The sequence below is a fragment of the Sinohyriopsis cumingii genome, unplaced genomic scaffold (genome assembly GCF_028554795.1).
Source record: "Sinohyriopsis cumingii isolate HCF-2022 unplaced genomic scaffold, ASM2855479v2 utg001837l, whole genome shotgun sequence".
Taxonomy (NCBI): domain Eukaryota; kingdom Metazoa; phylum Mollusca; class Bivalvia; order Unionida; family Unionidae; genus Sinohyriopsis; species Sinohyriopsis cumingii.
In genome coordinates, this window is record NW_028316068.1 from 70121 (window position 1) to 88482 (window position 18362).

Consider the following 18362-nt stretch of genomic DNA (forward strand, 5'->3'; position numbering starts at 1 on the left):
TGCATTTCTTGTGGATAGCGATGATACATGATTTGAGAATGGACATCTTGCACATGTTGTCATCATTTATAAGGATCAACATCTATGAAATAGGTAAAGTTAGATTTGGGTACCGGTCTCATTTTCTTGCACGTCATTCTTGAGACTTTCAGTAGCAGATGTACATGTGAGGTTTGGCAGGGGTCTGATCTCATTTAATATCTTTGCCCTAGATACAGTCACTTCACCTGCTGCGATGAAGACAAAATAAAAATAAACCACTGGATCTCATTGTTGACTAAAATGCATTTAATTCAAAGTCTCCATGTTAATATCGAAAAGTAAACTGGTCCTTCTTTTTTAGACAGGAGATTTGGTTTGATTTGTGGTACATTAAATTGAAAATGTTACTTAGCACTGAGGCAACTGGAGGAAAGCACTTGCCCAAGGATACACCATAGTAATCAACTCGAGTTGTTGGTAATAGTTAAACCAGTATCTATTCAGACATGATGCAAACCCTTGAGCCACAAGGCTCCAGAAGAAGAGTTGCTATTAGCTCAGGAAGAACAGATTCGCACAAATAATATAATACACATCTGTAATGCACTTGCGGAAGTTTTATGTTCATTTTATATATGCAAACACACACACACACACACCAATACATGCTGCCACTCTGCCCAAGACATGCAAGGGATCTTACTAACGCCAGATATTTGAGACTGGAGAGGAACACTGGTTTTTGTGGAATTCATTTAAATTTTTTCCCATTTTTGTTTCAGAGAAATTTTAAACAAAGTGCGATCATCGGAATTGGTGCGACAAGATTCTGAAGAGAGCATTCCTCCAGGGTAAGATTCTAAGATTTCCAAATTTACTTTTTGCTTTATTATTTATGGAAAACTGCTTGCAATGCTTATTTTGACCATCAGTGTTATTAATTATTAGAATTTGATGTTACAAGGAACATGCAAGATAAAATATATTTTTCCTTTCCTTTTCCTTGTGGGTAAACCTTTTTAAACCTAGACTATATCGTTGTATTAAATTTGCTTCCCTACCCCATTGCATGTTACAGTAAAGGAGGTTAAAAAAATGCTTTTTTGATAATAAACTGAAGAAAACTGACTTTGTACTGTTTTCTTTTATTCCTCTCTTTTGTTTTTGTTCTTAATAAGCAATGTATATATAAAAGATACGATCATATCAGCTATCCAAAGTGCTTGTCCCTGTAATGTAGCATAGTGTGTATCGTTTATATTAGGTAACACGTTGTTCACACTGATTCAACTGTGGAGAAAAGCAGCATGTTTCGTTGTTGTGATAGGTTTGAATTTGAAAATTGGATCTGGCAAAATCACTAACAATAAAAGAGTAAGACAGAAATAACAACTGATAGCATGAAGTCATTGCACAGTTCATGGATAAGATGGGGTATGGTGCAGAATAACCATGGATGTATTTTATCATTGTTAAGAGTATAACAATATTTTGCAGACAAGTCATTATCAGGAAATATCACTGTGAATGCAGATAACAAGATAATGGAAAGAGCACTGTTTGTACACTCAAAATAAGCTAATACTGGTGTGTTTCCCAGATGATTTAGTTAATATGGTAATATTTGAGCAAAGCATGCATAAATAAAATGTACGTTACCATTTTCTATATGCATAGTAAAAACGTGGTTCCTGACTCAAGTGCCAGTAGAATATTTTTTTGCATAGTGTCTCCTTGAATTAGTATATAATAACCTTGATTGGTTCCTACTATTGTTCCTTATGTCTCAAAAGTCCATTTCGAATCATGGTAAAGGAACCAGACAAAATGAGTTGACACTGTTGTATTGCATTGTGATGGTCATTGATATATTATGACCTCTGCTTATGTGCTACCTTGTAACATCATCAGCCATGTGTTCCATCAACAAAAGTAAATGATACTAGGGATATTTTTACCAGGTATGCAATACAAACTCCTAGAGTCTGTGCCATAAAAAGGAGAAAATAACAAAACATCAAAGATCAAGTACTGACAGTCAGTATTAAGTCTGATATAGCTGTTAAAGGCTTTTTGCAAAGTGGCATTTTATCACTAAATTTACAGTAATTTGGCAGGTTCTTTTTTATGCTGTCAAGGGAATGTAATCCACAGTGAAGAGTGATTTGGCTTACAAACTGTTATCTTCCTTGAGGCATTTTACACAAATGTATTTTTGTACATAGTATATGTATTGGGCTATTGGTACGTTCTTGTAGTAAAGGTGATTTACGAACAAAGTTTAAAAGGAGATGGATTCTCATAACTATTAATAACTTCATTTTAAGATGGAGCTCATGTGGTTGAAAAAAACAATTTTCTGTCATGTCCATGAGGCTTTGTACAAAACTTTGCTGGCACTAAAATGCTACGCATTGGAACCATGTAGTATATAATACCTTACAGTGAGACTGCCTTATTGTGCATTATTGTGAGACTACTTTATAGTGAGATTGCATTATAATGAGACTGCCTTATTATAGTGAATATTGAGACTGTTATAATGAGAATGCCTTATAGTGGGACTGCCTTAAAGTAAGACTGCATTGTAGGGGGACTACTTTATAGTGAGAATGCCTTATAGTAAGACTGCTTTGTAGTGGGACTGCTTTATAATGAGACTGTTATTATAGTGAGACAGCCTTATAGTAAGACTGCCATTATGTGGGACTGCTTTGTAGTGAGACTGCTTTCATAGTGTGACTGTCTTAAAGTGAGACTGCTTTTATAATGAGACTGCTTTACAGTGAGACTGCTTTGTATTGGGACTGCCTTGTAGTGAGACTGCCTTATAATGAGTCTGCTTTATACTACTAAAGTATATGATTCTACTACTAACTGTCAGAATGGGACTCATGACTAGTCTTGCTTTATAACAAAAATAGTGTTATTATAAGGGCCTTATAATGAATGAGTGCTGTATTCTGATGTTTACAGGATTCAGGTTTATTTTATATTAGTCTGTGAATTAATGGGCTTTCCAAGAGAACTATTTGTGTTAATTCACTGGAGTGAATAATCAAAATTATTTATTCACTGCAGTCAGTAGACATCGTTGACATTAGAGTTTGTTTCCAATTGTTGTCAGCATGGTAACCTTTTACATAAATGTGTACAAGTTAGAAAGCCATGATTTTTTTGTAATATATTTTTTTTAATGTTCTTTATTTTTGGTTGGATTAGAAAAATGAAAAGTACTACTCATATTTTCTGTGTGAATATTACACATAACACATCAGAAGACTGTCAACAGCTGATGCTACCATATGTAACCTGCTACTTCAATTTGTTAGACACTTAAGCCAACCAGTATGTTTGAGCACATGATAAAAAGAAAATTTGCTTGTTTCAAGTAAATAACATATTTCATTTCGTAGGTTAAAATCTGATATTTGACCCACTCGATGAAATTTATACATAATTCATTCAGTATCAGCAAATATCTTCGGTCTCTGTATATCAGCATTATTGACCACCACTGCGATTAATATATTCGTGAAATTACCTTAGACAAAGATGTATGTATGGTAATAATACGAACTTTGTTTAATGATAAAACTCGTTTGCTTGATATGAGGCCTCTTAATGAATTACAGTATATTACAGTTTGTAAAATGTTGATAAAATGAACGTCTGTGTGTGTGTGGGTATATATATATCTATCTATCTATCTATATATATATATATATATATATATATATATATATATATATATATATATATATATATATGTGGTCAGACTGCATGGACTCAAGATTGCTGTTGCATTATGCACTGGCAGATCAGGGTCTATGCATTTTCTTAGGAGTAGTCAGGTAGTCAGTAGAAGAAAGAAAAAAAACCACATACCCTGATCTGGCACCACATTAATAATCAGATTAATTTATGCAGCAGCAGTCTGTGATGTTTATAGTTCATCCTAACTTGTATATAGATATATAAGGCATTTGTGAAAGAAGTAGCTGATTTGATTTATGCAGTCTATCTTCTCAAGGGGCTTTTATGGATGTGTATATAATGGTATAGCAATATCTGTATGGTGAAATGACCCATGACAGAAGAAAAGAAACTGTTAGATGATATACCGTTTGTAATTGAACCTTCCAGTCTCATTGATGTTTACTGTTTAAACATTCAGGATATCTTTCAAAGATACTACTGCCAATAAGAATCAATTTATGTGATTTACTCCTTCGTTCCCTGTCAGAATAAGTAATTTTCTAAGGGTCCCAAGGTTAAAAATATTTTTGGACCCTACTTTGGATAAAATGGAAGCATTGCCTAAATTTAATATTTAACAAGCATTGCCTAAATTTAATATTTAACAAGCATGCCTAAATTTAATATTTAACAAGCATTGGGTAAATTTAATATTTAACAAGCATGGTCTAAATTTAATATTTTACAAGCAGTGCCTAAATTCAATATTTACAAAGCATTGCCTAAATTTAATATTTAACAAGCATTGATTAAATTTAATATTTAACAAGCATCATCTAAATTTAATGTTTTCCAAGCATTGCCAAAATTTAATATTTAACAAGCATTGCCTAAATTTAATATTTTACAAGCATTGTCTAAATTTAATATTTACAAAGCATTGCCTAAATTCAATATTTTACAAGCATTGCCTAAATTTAATATTTACAAAGCATTGCCTAAATTTAATATTTACAAAGCATTGCCTAAATTTAATATTTACAAAGCATTGCCTAAATTTAATATTTAACAAGCAGTGCCTAAATTTAATATTTACAAAGCATTGCCTAAGTTTAATATTTACAAAGCATTGTCTAAATTTAATATTTACAAAGCATTTTCCTTCTGAAAAGCTTCATTAGATTTTATTTTATAGTTTGATTTGAAGAAAATCAAATTCATTGATGGAGTGCAGGAAAAGTAAGTTAGGTAATCTTTTTGAAATATGAATATTCTTGTAATTGATTAGCAGATGTTGTGATTGTGGGTGATTTTTGGGCAGGTGTGGGATTTTGAGGATGTTTTACCATAGTTCTGCAGTGCTCTGGTTGATCATAGGTATATACATTAGTTTCAGTTGGACTGAATAGTTTTACTGTAAAACCCTCTCTTGTGTGTAATGGACGCATATCCTATTGAAGTAACTAAAATTATACATATCTGTGCCTCGCAAGTTAAAGTTGTTGCTGAAATTACCTCAGTACATGTTGGAGCTTTTTTTGGTGATAACATGATAGGGTTTTTATTTTTGTAAGAATGACAGCTTGGCCATTATGTTGTGTTAGTCCAGAATACTGGCATGATTAAAATTAGGGGGATGATGCATTTAGCATCTTAGTTTCTATGATGCTAAATGCATCATACACCTAATTTACTTAATTGCTAGATTCATTCTAAAATTCAATATGCAAAATTTATGTATATTATTTCTTCCTCCAGTCATAAGAAAATTGCTCAAGGGCCATTTGTTTCCAATGGAGGGAAGAATTTTGCAATCTGATATTTAGTGTCTTAATAGACACTGTTACGAGAAAGTATCAGTCCACTTAAGCACTCATCTGTTTTCAGGTTGTTAAATAATACAGTTGATGGCAGCTGTACAGATTGCACCATGACTTAAAAGTGATCATTATTGGCTTTATCATGCCAAAGAAATGGGTACTTAAGTGCCTTTTTAAGAACACATCAAAAGCAAACAACCCTGACTGGACTAAGCATGAAATCTGTAACCCTTGGATAACCAGTCTGATGCTCTGTCAACTGAGCTATCGTGATTCCCTACAATATCCTAGAATGAAAAAATGATAGATCTCTTCTCACATTCTGTACATAACCATGGCAATGTGTTAATTTCATTCATGATTGTTGAATGTTGAATGAGTGTGTGTGATTAGGATTTTTAACATAGCTCCAACAATTTTTCAGTCATATCACTACGATGTCTGCAGTGTGGATGTTTAGCACTGGGGCATCATGCCGCAGACATGTAGCATGATGTCCCACCCAGTCACATTATCCTGACAGCAGGCCGACCAGTCCTAACACTAACCTCTTAATGCTGAGCGCCAAGCGAGGCAGCTGTTAGTACCATTTTTGTAAGTCTTTGGTATGACTCGGCTGGGATTCGAATCCACAACCTCCCACTTCTGAGGCAGATGCTCTAACCACTAGGCCACGAATGTTGATAGAGATTCACATTACCAATAAAGACACTTGGACTTCCACCATAAACCTTTACTTGACTCCAGACCCTATGGTCAATTTTCTGAATATCAGAAGGCTTCCTCTTGAGTAAGATTTTCAAATTGAGTAACAGGAGACTTTATACTTTAGTTTTTTTTTGGTAGGCAGGTATTTGGTACACAATTCTTCAAGGTCACTTTTTATTAAGTACAAGGAAAAAACTCATAGATGCTATCTCTGACTTTTGATACACAGATACAATTAAAGTGTGTTGTAGTGTGTCGGTAGAAAAAGATATTGTTGCTAGTTCTGAATATTCAAGGTAAACATGTACATAGCATGGAGAATGATGTAGATTCTTGGAAATAACTTTGCTTTGAGACACCATGGGAGAGGGGCATCTAGCATATGGTTTGTTCTTGTGTGCATGTCGATAGTTATTTCCAGCAGCAGTTGCTCAGTTATCACCTTCTCATTGATATCTGCAATGTATTGTCATGTAATTTCCTTTCTTTCAGTTTAGAATTGCATACACATTGAAGACAGATTCTGGTTAAAGTTTCTGGATAAAGTCTGGGTTTTCCAAGATGCTTATACCTGTGTAAAAATATGTGTACTTTTAATCTTAAGACAGTAAAACAAGCAAGTCCTTGGTACACAAATTTTGGTTGCAGAATTCTTTTTTGTTTGATTTGTTTCAAGAAATTGAGTATTAGTTGTGTATTGTTTGGGCTATCAAGATTCTAAGTGAGTGTAAAGAGATTAGGTGAAGTGGCACAGGCCATATCTTGGCAGGTAAGTAGATTAAAATACCTGTTAATTGATTGTCAGTGGCTTTGATCAACAGACTGAGTACTTTGATACTTCCCTTCAATAGGTATCATTTAGCATACTTGAATCCATCACCCATTTATTTCTTCTGAACTGTTTCAATCATGATGCAGTTTATCGTCATATACCATATTTAGAATAACATTGCCATGATTTTGGAACTTACTGGTATATTTCCTTGAAATATAATTTTATTTATTTTATTTTCTGAAGAAAAAAGGGATTGCATGGTAATCATATTAAAATAATAATTTTTAAACATGAAAATAATTAGGTTCTTTTTGGTATGGTTCAGAAATGCTTTTTTGATGGCAACTGTGCATACATTCATTTGGTGCCAAGTGAAAATTTGCAGATGAAGCTCATTTTGATACTGGCTGCCAAAAAGTAATTATTGAATGTAATTCCAAGACTGGCCATCAGAAAGTAGGTAATGAATGGAGACTGGCTGTCATAAAGTAGGTAATGAATCTAATTCTAAGACTGGCCATCAGAAAGTATGTAATGAATCTAATTCTAAGACTGGCCATCAGAAAGTAGGTAATGAATCTGATTCTGAGACTGGCCATCAGAAAGTAGATAATGAATCTAATTCTAAGACTGGCTGCCAGAAAGTAGATAATGAATCTAATTCTAAGACTGGCTGTCAGAAAGTAGGTAATGAATCTAATTATAAGACTGGCTGTCAGAAAGTAGATAATGAATCTAATTCTAAGACTGACTGTCAGAAAGTAGGTAATAAATCAAGACTGGCCATCATAAAGTAGATAATGAATCTAATTCTAAGACTGGCCATCAGAAAGTAGATAATGAATCTAATTCTAAGACTGGCTGTCAGAAAGTAGATAATGAATCTAATTCTAAGACTGGCTGTCAGAAAGTAGATAATGAATCTAATTCTAAGACTCGCTGTCAGAAAGTAGATAATGAATCTAATTATAAGACTGGCTGTCAGAAAGTAGGTAATAAATCAAGACTGGCCATCATAAAGTAGATAATGAATCTAATTCTAAGACTGGCCATCATAAAGTAGATAATGAATCTAATTCTAAGACTGGCCATCAGAAAGTAGATAATGAATCTAATTCTGAGACTGGCTGTCATAAAATAGGTAATGAATCAAGACATACTGTTATAAAGTAGGTAATGAATATAATTCTAAGACTGGCTGTCATAAAATGGGTAATGAATCAAGACACACTGTCATAAAGTAGGTAATAGACTGGCTGTCATAAAGTAGGTAATGAATCTAATTCTGAGACTGGCTGTCATAAAATAGGTAATGAATCTAATTCTAAGACTGGCCATCAGAAAGTAGGTAATGAATCTGATTCTAAGACTGGCTGTCATAAAATAGGTAATGAATCAAGACATACTGTCATAAAGTAGGTTGTTGTTGTTGTTGTTGTAGGGTTTAACGCCATTTTTCAGCACATGATAGGCTATACATGGCGGCCAGTATTACTGGTGGAGGAAGAACCCGGGAAAACCTTGGAAAGAACCACCGACCCACGAGAAGCTACTGGCAAGCTTTCTCACATACCCACATTGGCTGAATCCGAGACTCGAACACACGCAGACAGAGGTGAGATGGCAATGATCCGTAACGGAGAGCGCTTTAGACCACTCGGCCACTCGGGGCCCCCATAAAGTAGGTAATGAATCTAATTCTAAGACTGGCTGTCATAAAAAAGGTAATGAATCAAGACATACTGTTATAAAGTAGGTAATGAATCTAATTCTGAGACTGGCTGTCATAAAATAGGTAATGAATCAAGACATAGTGTCATAAAATACGTAATGAATCTAATTCTAAGATTGGCCGTCATAAAGTACCGGTAGGTAATGAATCAAGACATACTGTCATAAAGTAGGTAATGAATCTAATTCTAAGACTGGCTGTCATAAAATAGGTAATGAATCAAGACACACTGTCATAAAGTAGGTAATGAATCTAATTCTAAGACTGGCCATCAGAAAGTAGGTAGTGAATATATACTTGAAGAGGAAATGTAAAAAGATGTTTTTTTCTTCTTCCAGTTTTGTGGCAAACGCATTTATTCAAAAATGAATGGAGATAATTGAATAAGTTAATGCAGAAAATTTTAATCTATTCCTTCTGCCCTTCCAGCTACACACAAAATTACACAACACTGTTTTCAATTGGACTTATATTTTCAGTGTATAGTAATAATATTAAATAATCACAATGAATGTGCATTACCAGTCAGAGGGCATTTGTGACTCATTAGTACATATATGCATAATGCTAGAACTGCTGCACTGAAATGAAAAGACTCCTATTTTTAGGGTTGGAAATACCAACATTTTCAGGGAAGGAGTTCCGGATTTGAACATTCATATTCCTGGAAAGAACCCAGTAACGTATTTTTAATTTTATTTTGTATATTTCCATAATCTATTTCATGTCGTGTTAGGAATAGACTCCTATTTTTAGGGTTGGAAATACCAACATTTTCAAGGAAGGAGTTCCGGATTTGAACATTCATATTCCTGGAAAGAACCCAGTAAAGTATTTGTAATTTTATTTTGTATATTTCCATAATCTATTTCGTGTCGTGTTAGGAATACAATAACATCAAACTTTCTTTCAGTACCACTTTTACCCCTGGGTTGGCCATGGGGGTCAAGATTTTAGAGGCACAGTTTTGTTTTTGTTGGAGTTTATATTATATATTTTTGCTAACACACACACCATTTGATTTCATTGTTTGGAATGTCACAATTTTATACACAAATCTTTTTTGAATTTTGAAACACAGCTAATGGGTCATTTCCATGGGTTTATGAAGTACATGTTTGGGCACATTTTGTTATAGGTTTAGTAACCCCCTTACCCAATTCACTTTGTATTTAGAATGCAACGTTGTCACATATTCTTTGTACTCCCCTTCCCATTACCCTTCAATTACTTCCAGGGATGTAGACTTGGATTGGGCCTATGGGTCAGCCCATTACGCTTCAATTACTTCCTGGGATGTAGCCTTGGATTGGGCCTATGGGTCAGCCCATTACCCTTCAGTTACTTCCTGGGATGTAGCCTTGGATTGGGCCTATGGGTCAGCCCATTACTCTTCAGTTTCTTCCTGGGATGTAGCCTTGGATTGGGCCTATGGGTCGATATGTAGAACACTTGTTATGACTACAGCACCCTGACTGTCATTTCAAAGGTAATTAAAACCTTTAGTATTTCACATATAAGGTTGTCTGAACCCCATTCATTTCAGTGATATTTTATCTGTTGTTGACAGTATATGTGAAAACCCAGATTAGAGAACATTCAGCTGTCAAGTATGTAGTTTCTTCCCCATGATAATAGTTGCATACATTTGATTCCTGGTGGTTTATTGCTGCAAGGAAAACATTCATTGAACTCTGAACCCCTCCCCTTTATGGCAGTGCATGATTAGAGGTTTCTCTTTAAGTAGTTGTGTGTACATATACATTGATAAACTAATTTTCATCTTTATTTTTTAGTGCAGTTTATTGCATGAAATAAATTTGATTAACTGGAGTAAAAATGAATTGTCAAGTGACAGGTGTTTATATTTTGTTTGGTGTGTGTTTGTGTGTGTTTAAACCACACATGTAAACTTTTTTTTTAACATCCAAGATTTCATTTAAAACACCAGCATGCATCTTCAGCTGAATGGGTTGCCTCTTTTTGTTAAGGCATCTAAGAGGGTAAAATTTATAGGCAAAACAATTTAGCATGCAGTATATAAATATATCCCTTTGATTTGGCTCTGCCACCCCCCTCCCCTCCCCTGCATTAATTCCTATAGATGTACCTATCACATACTAATACATGTACCTGTGTTCCTGGTAAATGTGAAAGGCATCTTGTTATATACAGGTGCACTGGAAGCTACTTGAACATTCTAGCCTATTGACTGTCACCTACCCATCTACCACAGTATATCATATACAAATTCAAGTTGTCAGTTTTTTAAAACTATTTTTAAACCATTTGTAAGAATCGTTTAGTTTACAGTTGACATTAATTCACAGAAAGTAAGCACGAGAATCATCAATCACTTTAGCATTTCTTAAATCCTAGTTTTTTCAAATCCAACTATCGGATTAACTGTGGTCAGCTGCCGTGAAGTATCCTTGGGCAAGGCATTTTACTCCAACTGCTTCAGCACTAAGTAACCTTTTAATATCAGTAATACTATAGCTGTTACTACTGCATAGCTAGTACTATTACTGGAGGAAAATACACAAACTGAAGAAAGAAAATTTTGTTTTCCTGTTAGGTTGAACCAGAAACTTCCAGAACTCTGGCTCACCCTTGCAGGAGAAACGAAACCCACACAGTTTGGGCATGCATGCCAGCACTCTTCATTAATTTTGTATTGCCATATTGTAATGTTCAACATTACTTTCATAAAAAGATTAACCTTGTGGGTCAGCAAATGAATTTTTGTTTTGTGTGCTATATCTTCCTTAAATATTGGGAAGACACCTTGATTGGCTTTTATCACCATTTATTTAAGCTCTCTTGAGTGATTTATAGACATGTGTTCTGTACACACAGGGTGAATCCCATGCCCCACCCCACCCCATGACAAGGGACCAGCACTCTCTGCTGGCCCACAACTCCATAAACATTGATTGTGAGATGCACCTCCCTCTTGTAAGGGGGTGAGAAGCACCCTTTCAGTCCCTGTTTTGTGGAGGGCTCCAGTCTATTATCTGGGTATGGATCTTGCCACAGATCCTTGCCTGGTGACCAATCACATGGTAGGGGTCTTTGGAGTCCCTATGGTATGTAGATAGGGGTTGGACTGAACCACTCCTCCTCTCTCTCCAGACTATTGATTAATCTCATATGGAAATGGGAACTGGCTTACATATACCAGATTATGGCAGTGGATTGGATTGGCATCCCCCCTTCTCTTTTAATCCTCTAAATCCTTTATGGGATGTGGGGTCTTCCATCACAGGAAAGTGATTGGCCTTTTCTCAATAAGCAGCCATGGATCTCTGGACCTAACCCACATCATAGTGAGGTTTACTGCCTAGTGTCTAGCGTTATCTGTGCCCCAAACCTTCCATTTTAATAAAACTTTCTGGGGCAATCTTTCAACGAGATCTCTTGCTCCTTCCTCACTTATGGCAGTTATGATCAAGGAGTATTAAGGGGTTTAACAAGAACCAAGCTTTTGTTAGACAATGTACGGGGTGCTTTGTCCACCCCACCTCTACAATACAACCCTTAGTAGCTGCTTCTACAAGGTTCTTGCCCATTCTTAGCTCACTAAACCTTGGATGCTGAAGCGGCTCAAGGAGGTATTTCATGCCTTCCAATGAAAACACTGGAATCCTTAGACCAAAGTCTAGTCACTAGTAACCATAGCCTCTCATGCTGACTTCTTTTCAGCAGCTTCATTCAGCCAGCTAAGGAGGAATCAGTCACCAATACTTCAAGGCATGTGTTGTCCATGTCCATGGCTTTATCAGCAGAGCCTGTTTACCTCGGCATGCATGTTGCTATGGACACTTCCAAGGTGTTACAAATGCACAGTAAAAGCCTTCTGAGGGATGCCCTACTTGAGGCAAAGACTTCTTCTGAGAGCTCATCTCTGCCATGGCTACTCAGGATCTGAGAGACCATCAGTACCAACACCGGTTCCTTGCATTCACTTCTGGTTTCCTGAAACTAGCCAATAAGCAAAATCATCCTGACTGCTCATTGGCTAGATTCTTTAAGGCCATGTAACCACAGTCGTAGCAACCACCCCAATTCAGAATTCTGCCATGGCAGGCGAGCCCTAAAAGGGTGTGCAGCAAAGGCCCAGGTGTTTTATTGCAATGTAACACAAAAGTTGGTTTTATAGTGCCTTGGCAATTGGAATAATGTACCTTGCCCAAGGACATGCCCTGATTCAAACCTGTACCCTTTTGGTGGTCATGCATCCAGCGTGCTGGCCATGAAACCACAGCTGTGGCCTTCTTTGGTCACCTCTAATGACATGTTTTCTTCCTTGAACTTACCAAGGGTTTGTATTCAGCTATTTCATTTCAGACTCAGATGTCATCTGCCAGGATTTTTACATTTGGATTTAAATTATGGACAAATATTGTCATGAAACGTTAACCAGAAAATACATTAACTATCATGGTTTATTTTTCTATATACAAAAAACTTAATGAAGTTGATTGTAGGTATCATCTGACTGGTAAATTAATCCCCTAATTTGATGCACTATACTTCCATAAAATATTTGTTTTATGAGTAAATATTCAACAGTGTTCATTCAAAAACCCTTTATTGGTGACATTGTTTTTTAGCAAATGACAAGTCATCAGTACATATTGCTGGTACTTTTACTTTTTAAAAAATTGAGTTTTGTTGTTTGTTTATATAATGACAAGAAGAGTCCTCGATCATCATTGCAGTATTAGATTATCATGATTTGTTTCATGTTTTAGGGCAGTAACATTATTACATGCTTTTTATTCAAGCTGGGAAGAGTTGTTACCCTTAAACAGCTATTCATATAGTAAAAATAGCTCATGGTGTTAAATAGTAATACATATTATTATTATTATTATTATGAGCTATTTTTACTAAGCACAATAGTAGCTATAGTATGTCAATTAAAATTCAGGTTGTAAAAGTGTACAAAAAAAGAATAATAAACATAAATCCTTTCTAATTATTGTAAAAATGAAGAAAAAGATATTTTTTTAAAAGTGAAAGTAAGTTTACTTAACTGGAATGTGCTCCTCTATCAGTGGACCCCAGTAGGGTAGGGCTGGTGAGTAGTGTTGTTCTGATTATCAATTATAATCGATCATCAGATGGTTGAGCGAACCAGTAAGATAATCGATTGTGAAACTCCATAATTGATTATGTGTAAAGGGAGACTACTTTTTAGTTGTATTTTAGTTTCCTTCACAACTACAAATTTAAAACCATATGATATTTCATAGGTGCAAAATTTCATAATTAGGAACACATAGCCATTATTACTTGATTAAGTTGTTAAATAGTTGAGTTAATAAATTTAAACACATTTTGATGATTTGTTTCAGTTTTAAATGCAATATTATTTGAAGTATTTGTAAACAATGACAAACAAGAAAACCATGTCCTTCTACACTTAAAATTATAGACACATCACATATGAATGAAAGGATTTTGGGGTATTCTAGCAGAATTTCAGTTGCTTATGACTTATCAGCCATAAAAAGTTGCGTTCATTTAACAAAGATGTAGAACAAAAATAACACACAACAGAATAGACAAAAATGTAATATTATTATCAGGTTAAAGTATATTACATGTCATTAAAAGAGATTACTCCTGTACATTTATTAACATCTTGAACTATTGATCAAAGATATAACTGAATAACAAACAAAAATTAAAATTTGCTCTTAGTAACTGATTATAATCAATTATCAGTTGGTTAAGTGGAACCGATTATCGATTATGAATTTCTGACCAATTCCCATCACTACTAGTGAGGGTGGGTGTCAAATCCATGACTCTAGGATTATTCATTTGGTGCTCTACCAACTGCTTAGATGGCTTAAATTTAAATAATAATAATAATAATAATGACTCAAAACGTTTGAATTGAAATGGAATGTATTATATATGCTATATTGTAAATTACTTTAATATCTTATCTGCATTTGATTAGTTTTAAAACATTTTGGCATGTTCATTGATATTTAAATTCCTTTTTTATCCCACCTGAGTCTGTACATATAATGGCATTTATAGATGAAGTGCCACAATGAATTTCAATCAATCTCTCTTTCCAGGTCATAGATAGCAGTTTGTGTGAACTGCATAGTCTACCCCCTGGAATAGGGGTTAATTTTCTACATGTACATTATTTTTATATTTTTGGTTCAGTATTTGTGTCTAGCTTAGGCATTTGTTTGGGTCTTGTATATATAGTTTAATACTAGGAATCACGAAACTAGGTAACGAAACTTGACAAGTACTTCAGCTTTATCAATTTTTTTTCACTGTGACCCTATTTCATGTTTCACAGGCTGTGGTTAGATTTTGAGTTTTCATTTTATTTTTCAGACTCTGTTCAAGCTAGAATCATCAAACAAGATGATATTATGCATCTGTCTTTAGAGAAAACAGGTCCCTGTGACCTGCATTTCACATTTTACTGGCTTATATTAAATTTATGTGTTTAGCTACTGACCAAATGTGTGTACATGTTGTTACAGCTAGTATCTTGATGAGTATTACAATCATCACAAAAGTTTGTCACATGCTTCACTGAATTTTATTCAGTTTTGTGTTTTAACTGTTCATACCAGAGTCATGAAACTTGATTGTTATACATATCTTTTAGTACCACACTCATACAAAAGCTCACCATGACCTAAATTTTTCTGGCTTAGGTTCAGCTTTTGTCTTGAGCTCAAGACAGCACAATTTTTGCTTCCCAATCTAGAAGTATGAAATTTGGTGAGGGTATGCAACTTTATGCACAATGCTTACTCATTGCAGAAGTAGGTCTTTAAAGCCCATGTTTTGCGCTTCACTAATAAATAACTTAAGTTTGAGATTCATTTTTCATGCATTATTTGTACTAGAGTCATGACTTTGATTATCAATTGCATCTTTGTACCCTATCAAGAAAAGAGGTCACAGTGACATACATTTCATCATTTACTGGCTTTGGTTGAGGTTCTGCATTGACATCACTACCACATGCGATTTTAGCATGCTGTATACATACCATATTAATTATAGTGATGAAACTTTGTACAGGAATGTATTTTAATGATAATCTTACTGTGGTTTCAGCTTTTATGTCATGACTGCTTGGTTTGAATACACCAACCCCAAAAAAAATCTTAACCATTATTAGTATTCAAGTCTTTCTGTGACATTTATTAGCAAATGTGATTTTCATATGACCCCTATAAAAATTGGTTTTGATACTGAGATAAAAATGTAAAATTTAGAATTTATAATCATGATACATACATTTGTGAAGGACGGGTACCGTATATACTCGTTTATAAGTTGAATAATTTAGGAAAAAATAAATCCCAGGAAGGGGGGGGGGGGGCGGCTTATCCACGGGACAGTGTCTAAACTTGACAGTTTTTAAATGTTTTTGTTGACTACTATAATGGCTGTAAATCTTGGGACACGAAAATATAATTTTGTCCATGTTCTAAGACATGCATTTTTAAAAATATCATTTTCGGTGTCCGGACACTTATTTAAAAATTATACAGTACTATGATTGATTTTGTTATTATTTTGCATGTGCGTATTTTCTGATTTCTCCAACACGAAATTAAATAAAGGTAAATGCAGACTTCATAATTCGCGGGCCAGATGAGTTTACCCGGGAGACCAAGCTACAGTGCAAAGCGTGCATAGCGTCACTCAAATCCTTATTTATTCCCAAATATATTAGATGCAGATTTTGCTTTATTCATTATTTCGACCTAATTGTATTCTCTCACATAACATTTCAGTTAGTCCTGTTTCATTTACGTTGAATCACGCGCTCAGAAGTTATTCATTTTCAATGATACAAGCGATCCTACAAACTGAGGTAATGTTTATGAAAAGGTACGCATGTTTAATTGTACAATGCACGTAACCAGCATAACATGTTCACGATGAGTGGTAATAATGAAGACTAAAATTCTCATTTTAATCAACCAAGATCATCATCAGTCTACTTTAGATATTTGTGTTTTGGCTGAACAACATCATAACTTTCCACACAATGGAAAGCTTGGTTTTGGCGTCTCCTTTGTTGATAGTTCGCCTGATTTGTCTTTTCGTTTTCCGACAGCAGTACAGGTCAGTTAATCATTAAAACCCTGAAACTGGCTTGTGTTAAGAGGGAATTTGACCGGCAACTATACCAGTACATTGATTTGTAATTGCCTTTCATTCCATAATATTAACACGATTACCGTAGTTTTATAAAACTTGATGTAAGACACCTGTAAACTTTTCAAAATCCAAGTAGGGAGACTGAATAAAAAAGGCATTTTCAAAACCTTGGTTTCACTAAATATTGACCGATCTTCCGGGTCCAGTTAGCGTGAAATTCGCAAAGAACGCACTGTTTTTCCCCCGTGACGCCCCTTATTTCCCCCAAGGACATGCCCTATTTTCATAATCTGGTCAGCTGTGACCAAACTGCAGAAAAGCTAAAGATTAATCTTAAATAAACAAGCAAGAAAGCCAGTGCGACTTTAATCCTGCTTATCGATGCAACTATTATGTGAACGACTGGCCCTCCGTCATATTCAAAGAAACCATGTTCTACACTAATGTGTGTTATGCAAGCACCAGCAATTGATTGGCAAATAAAAGATTCCCAGTTTTGTTCAAGTCTGCATTTACCGAAATAGGCCGCCTTATGGTACCGTACATGTGGCAACTATTTTTCCCATGTTGTATATCCGACATTATTTCCTTATTGTCAGCTCGTATGGCATTTAGTATTGTTTACTAAAAAACATGTATTGAGAATTACATTTTTGAAGAAACGTATGCTGCGTGTTTATTATGTATTTTCATTCGTTCTTTTTAATTTAACGATGGTAACTAACGTGCGTAGATACGGTATAATATGGTATAAAATGCCAGGTGTTCACTGTTTACGTTTCTTTGGTGGGAATGGCGCTATAGCATGTGGATTTACAGCATTCAAAGTAATCATTCTTGGGATTGAAATCAAATGTCATCAATTTCATTGTTGTGGTTTTCTTCTTTCTGGTTTATTTTCTGATTTTTGTATTCTTGTAGAGGTAAATAAAATCGTAAATTTACGTGAATAATGTTTAAACGTAACATTCCATTTATTGAAGAACAAATTCTTTCAGGTAAAGTAACTATTTCGTCATCACACTATTCACTGGTGATACAACAGAAAATTGCTTGCATACGATATATTTATTTATGTAGGAGTTTTCTTTTTAACGATAAAGGAAAATCGAAGGCATAATGTAATAATCGGGAGGTTGGCGCGGAACGACCCTTAGAATCGGGATTTATTTTCCTCTCGACGTGAGAGTTGACCGGTATGGTGTAAGGTCGCTTTTATCAAATCAAACTACAGTTCAGCTTTTACGGCATTAGCATAATTTTTGAAACATTATTTCTGAAACTTCATTATTGAATTTTGGAGATATCATTCAGGTTATAGTGCAGTGGTGCCCATGATTCGACTCCATGGGATGTACTTTATTCATCGGAATGTTCTTCATTCAGCACATGTTTAAACCTACAGTGGACACCCGGTGGCGCCATTATATAAATACGTTTACTAGCCTAATTGAGAGCGTTGAATAAAACCGTTTTG

The 18362-nt window shown here is 34.9% G+C and overlaps 1 protein-coding gene across 4 annotated transcripts in view; it reads left to right on the plus strand.

Annotated features, from left to right (window-relative positions):
• Positions 1-18362, plus strand: part of LOC149771454 (potassium channel subfamily T member 2-like) — a 274764-nt gene that overhangs the window by 40135 nt on the left and 216267 nt on the right. For all 4 annotated transcript variants that reach the window (XM_089948424.1, XM_089948427.1, XM_089948425.1 and 1 more), the window contains exon 2: positions 765-833. In XM_089948424.1, the coding sequence (XP_089804550.1) occupies positions 765-833 (69 nt within the window). The remainder of the gene's footprint in view (positions 1-764; positions 834-18362) is intronic.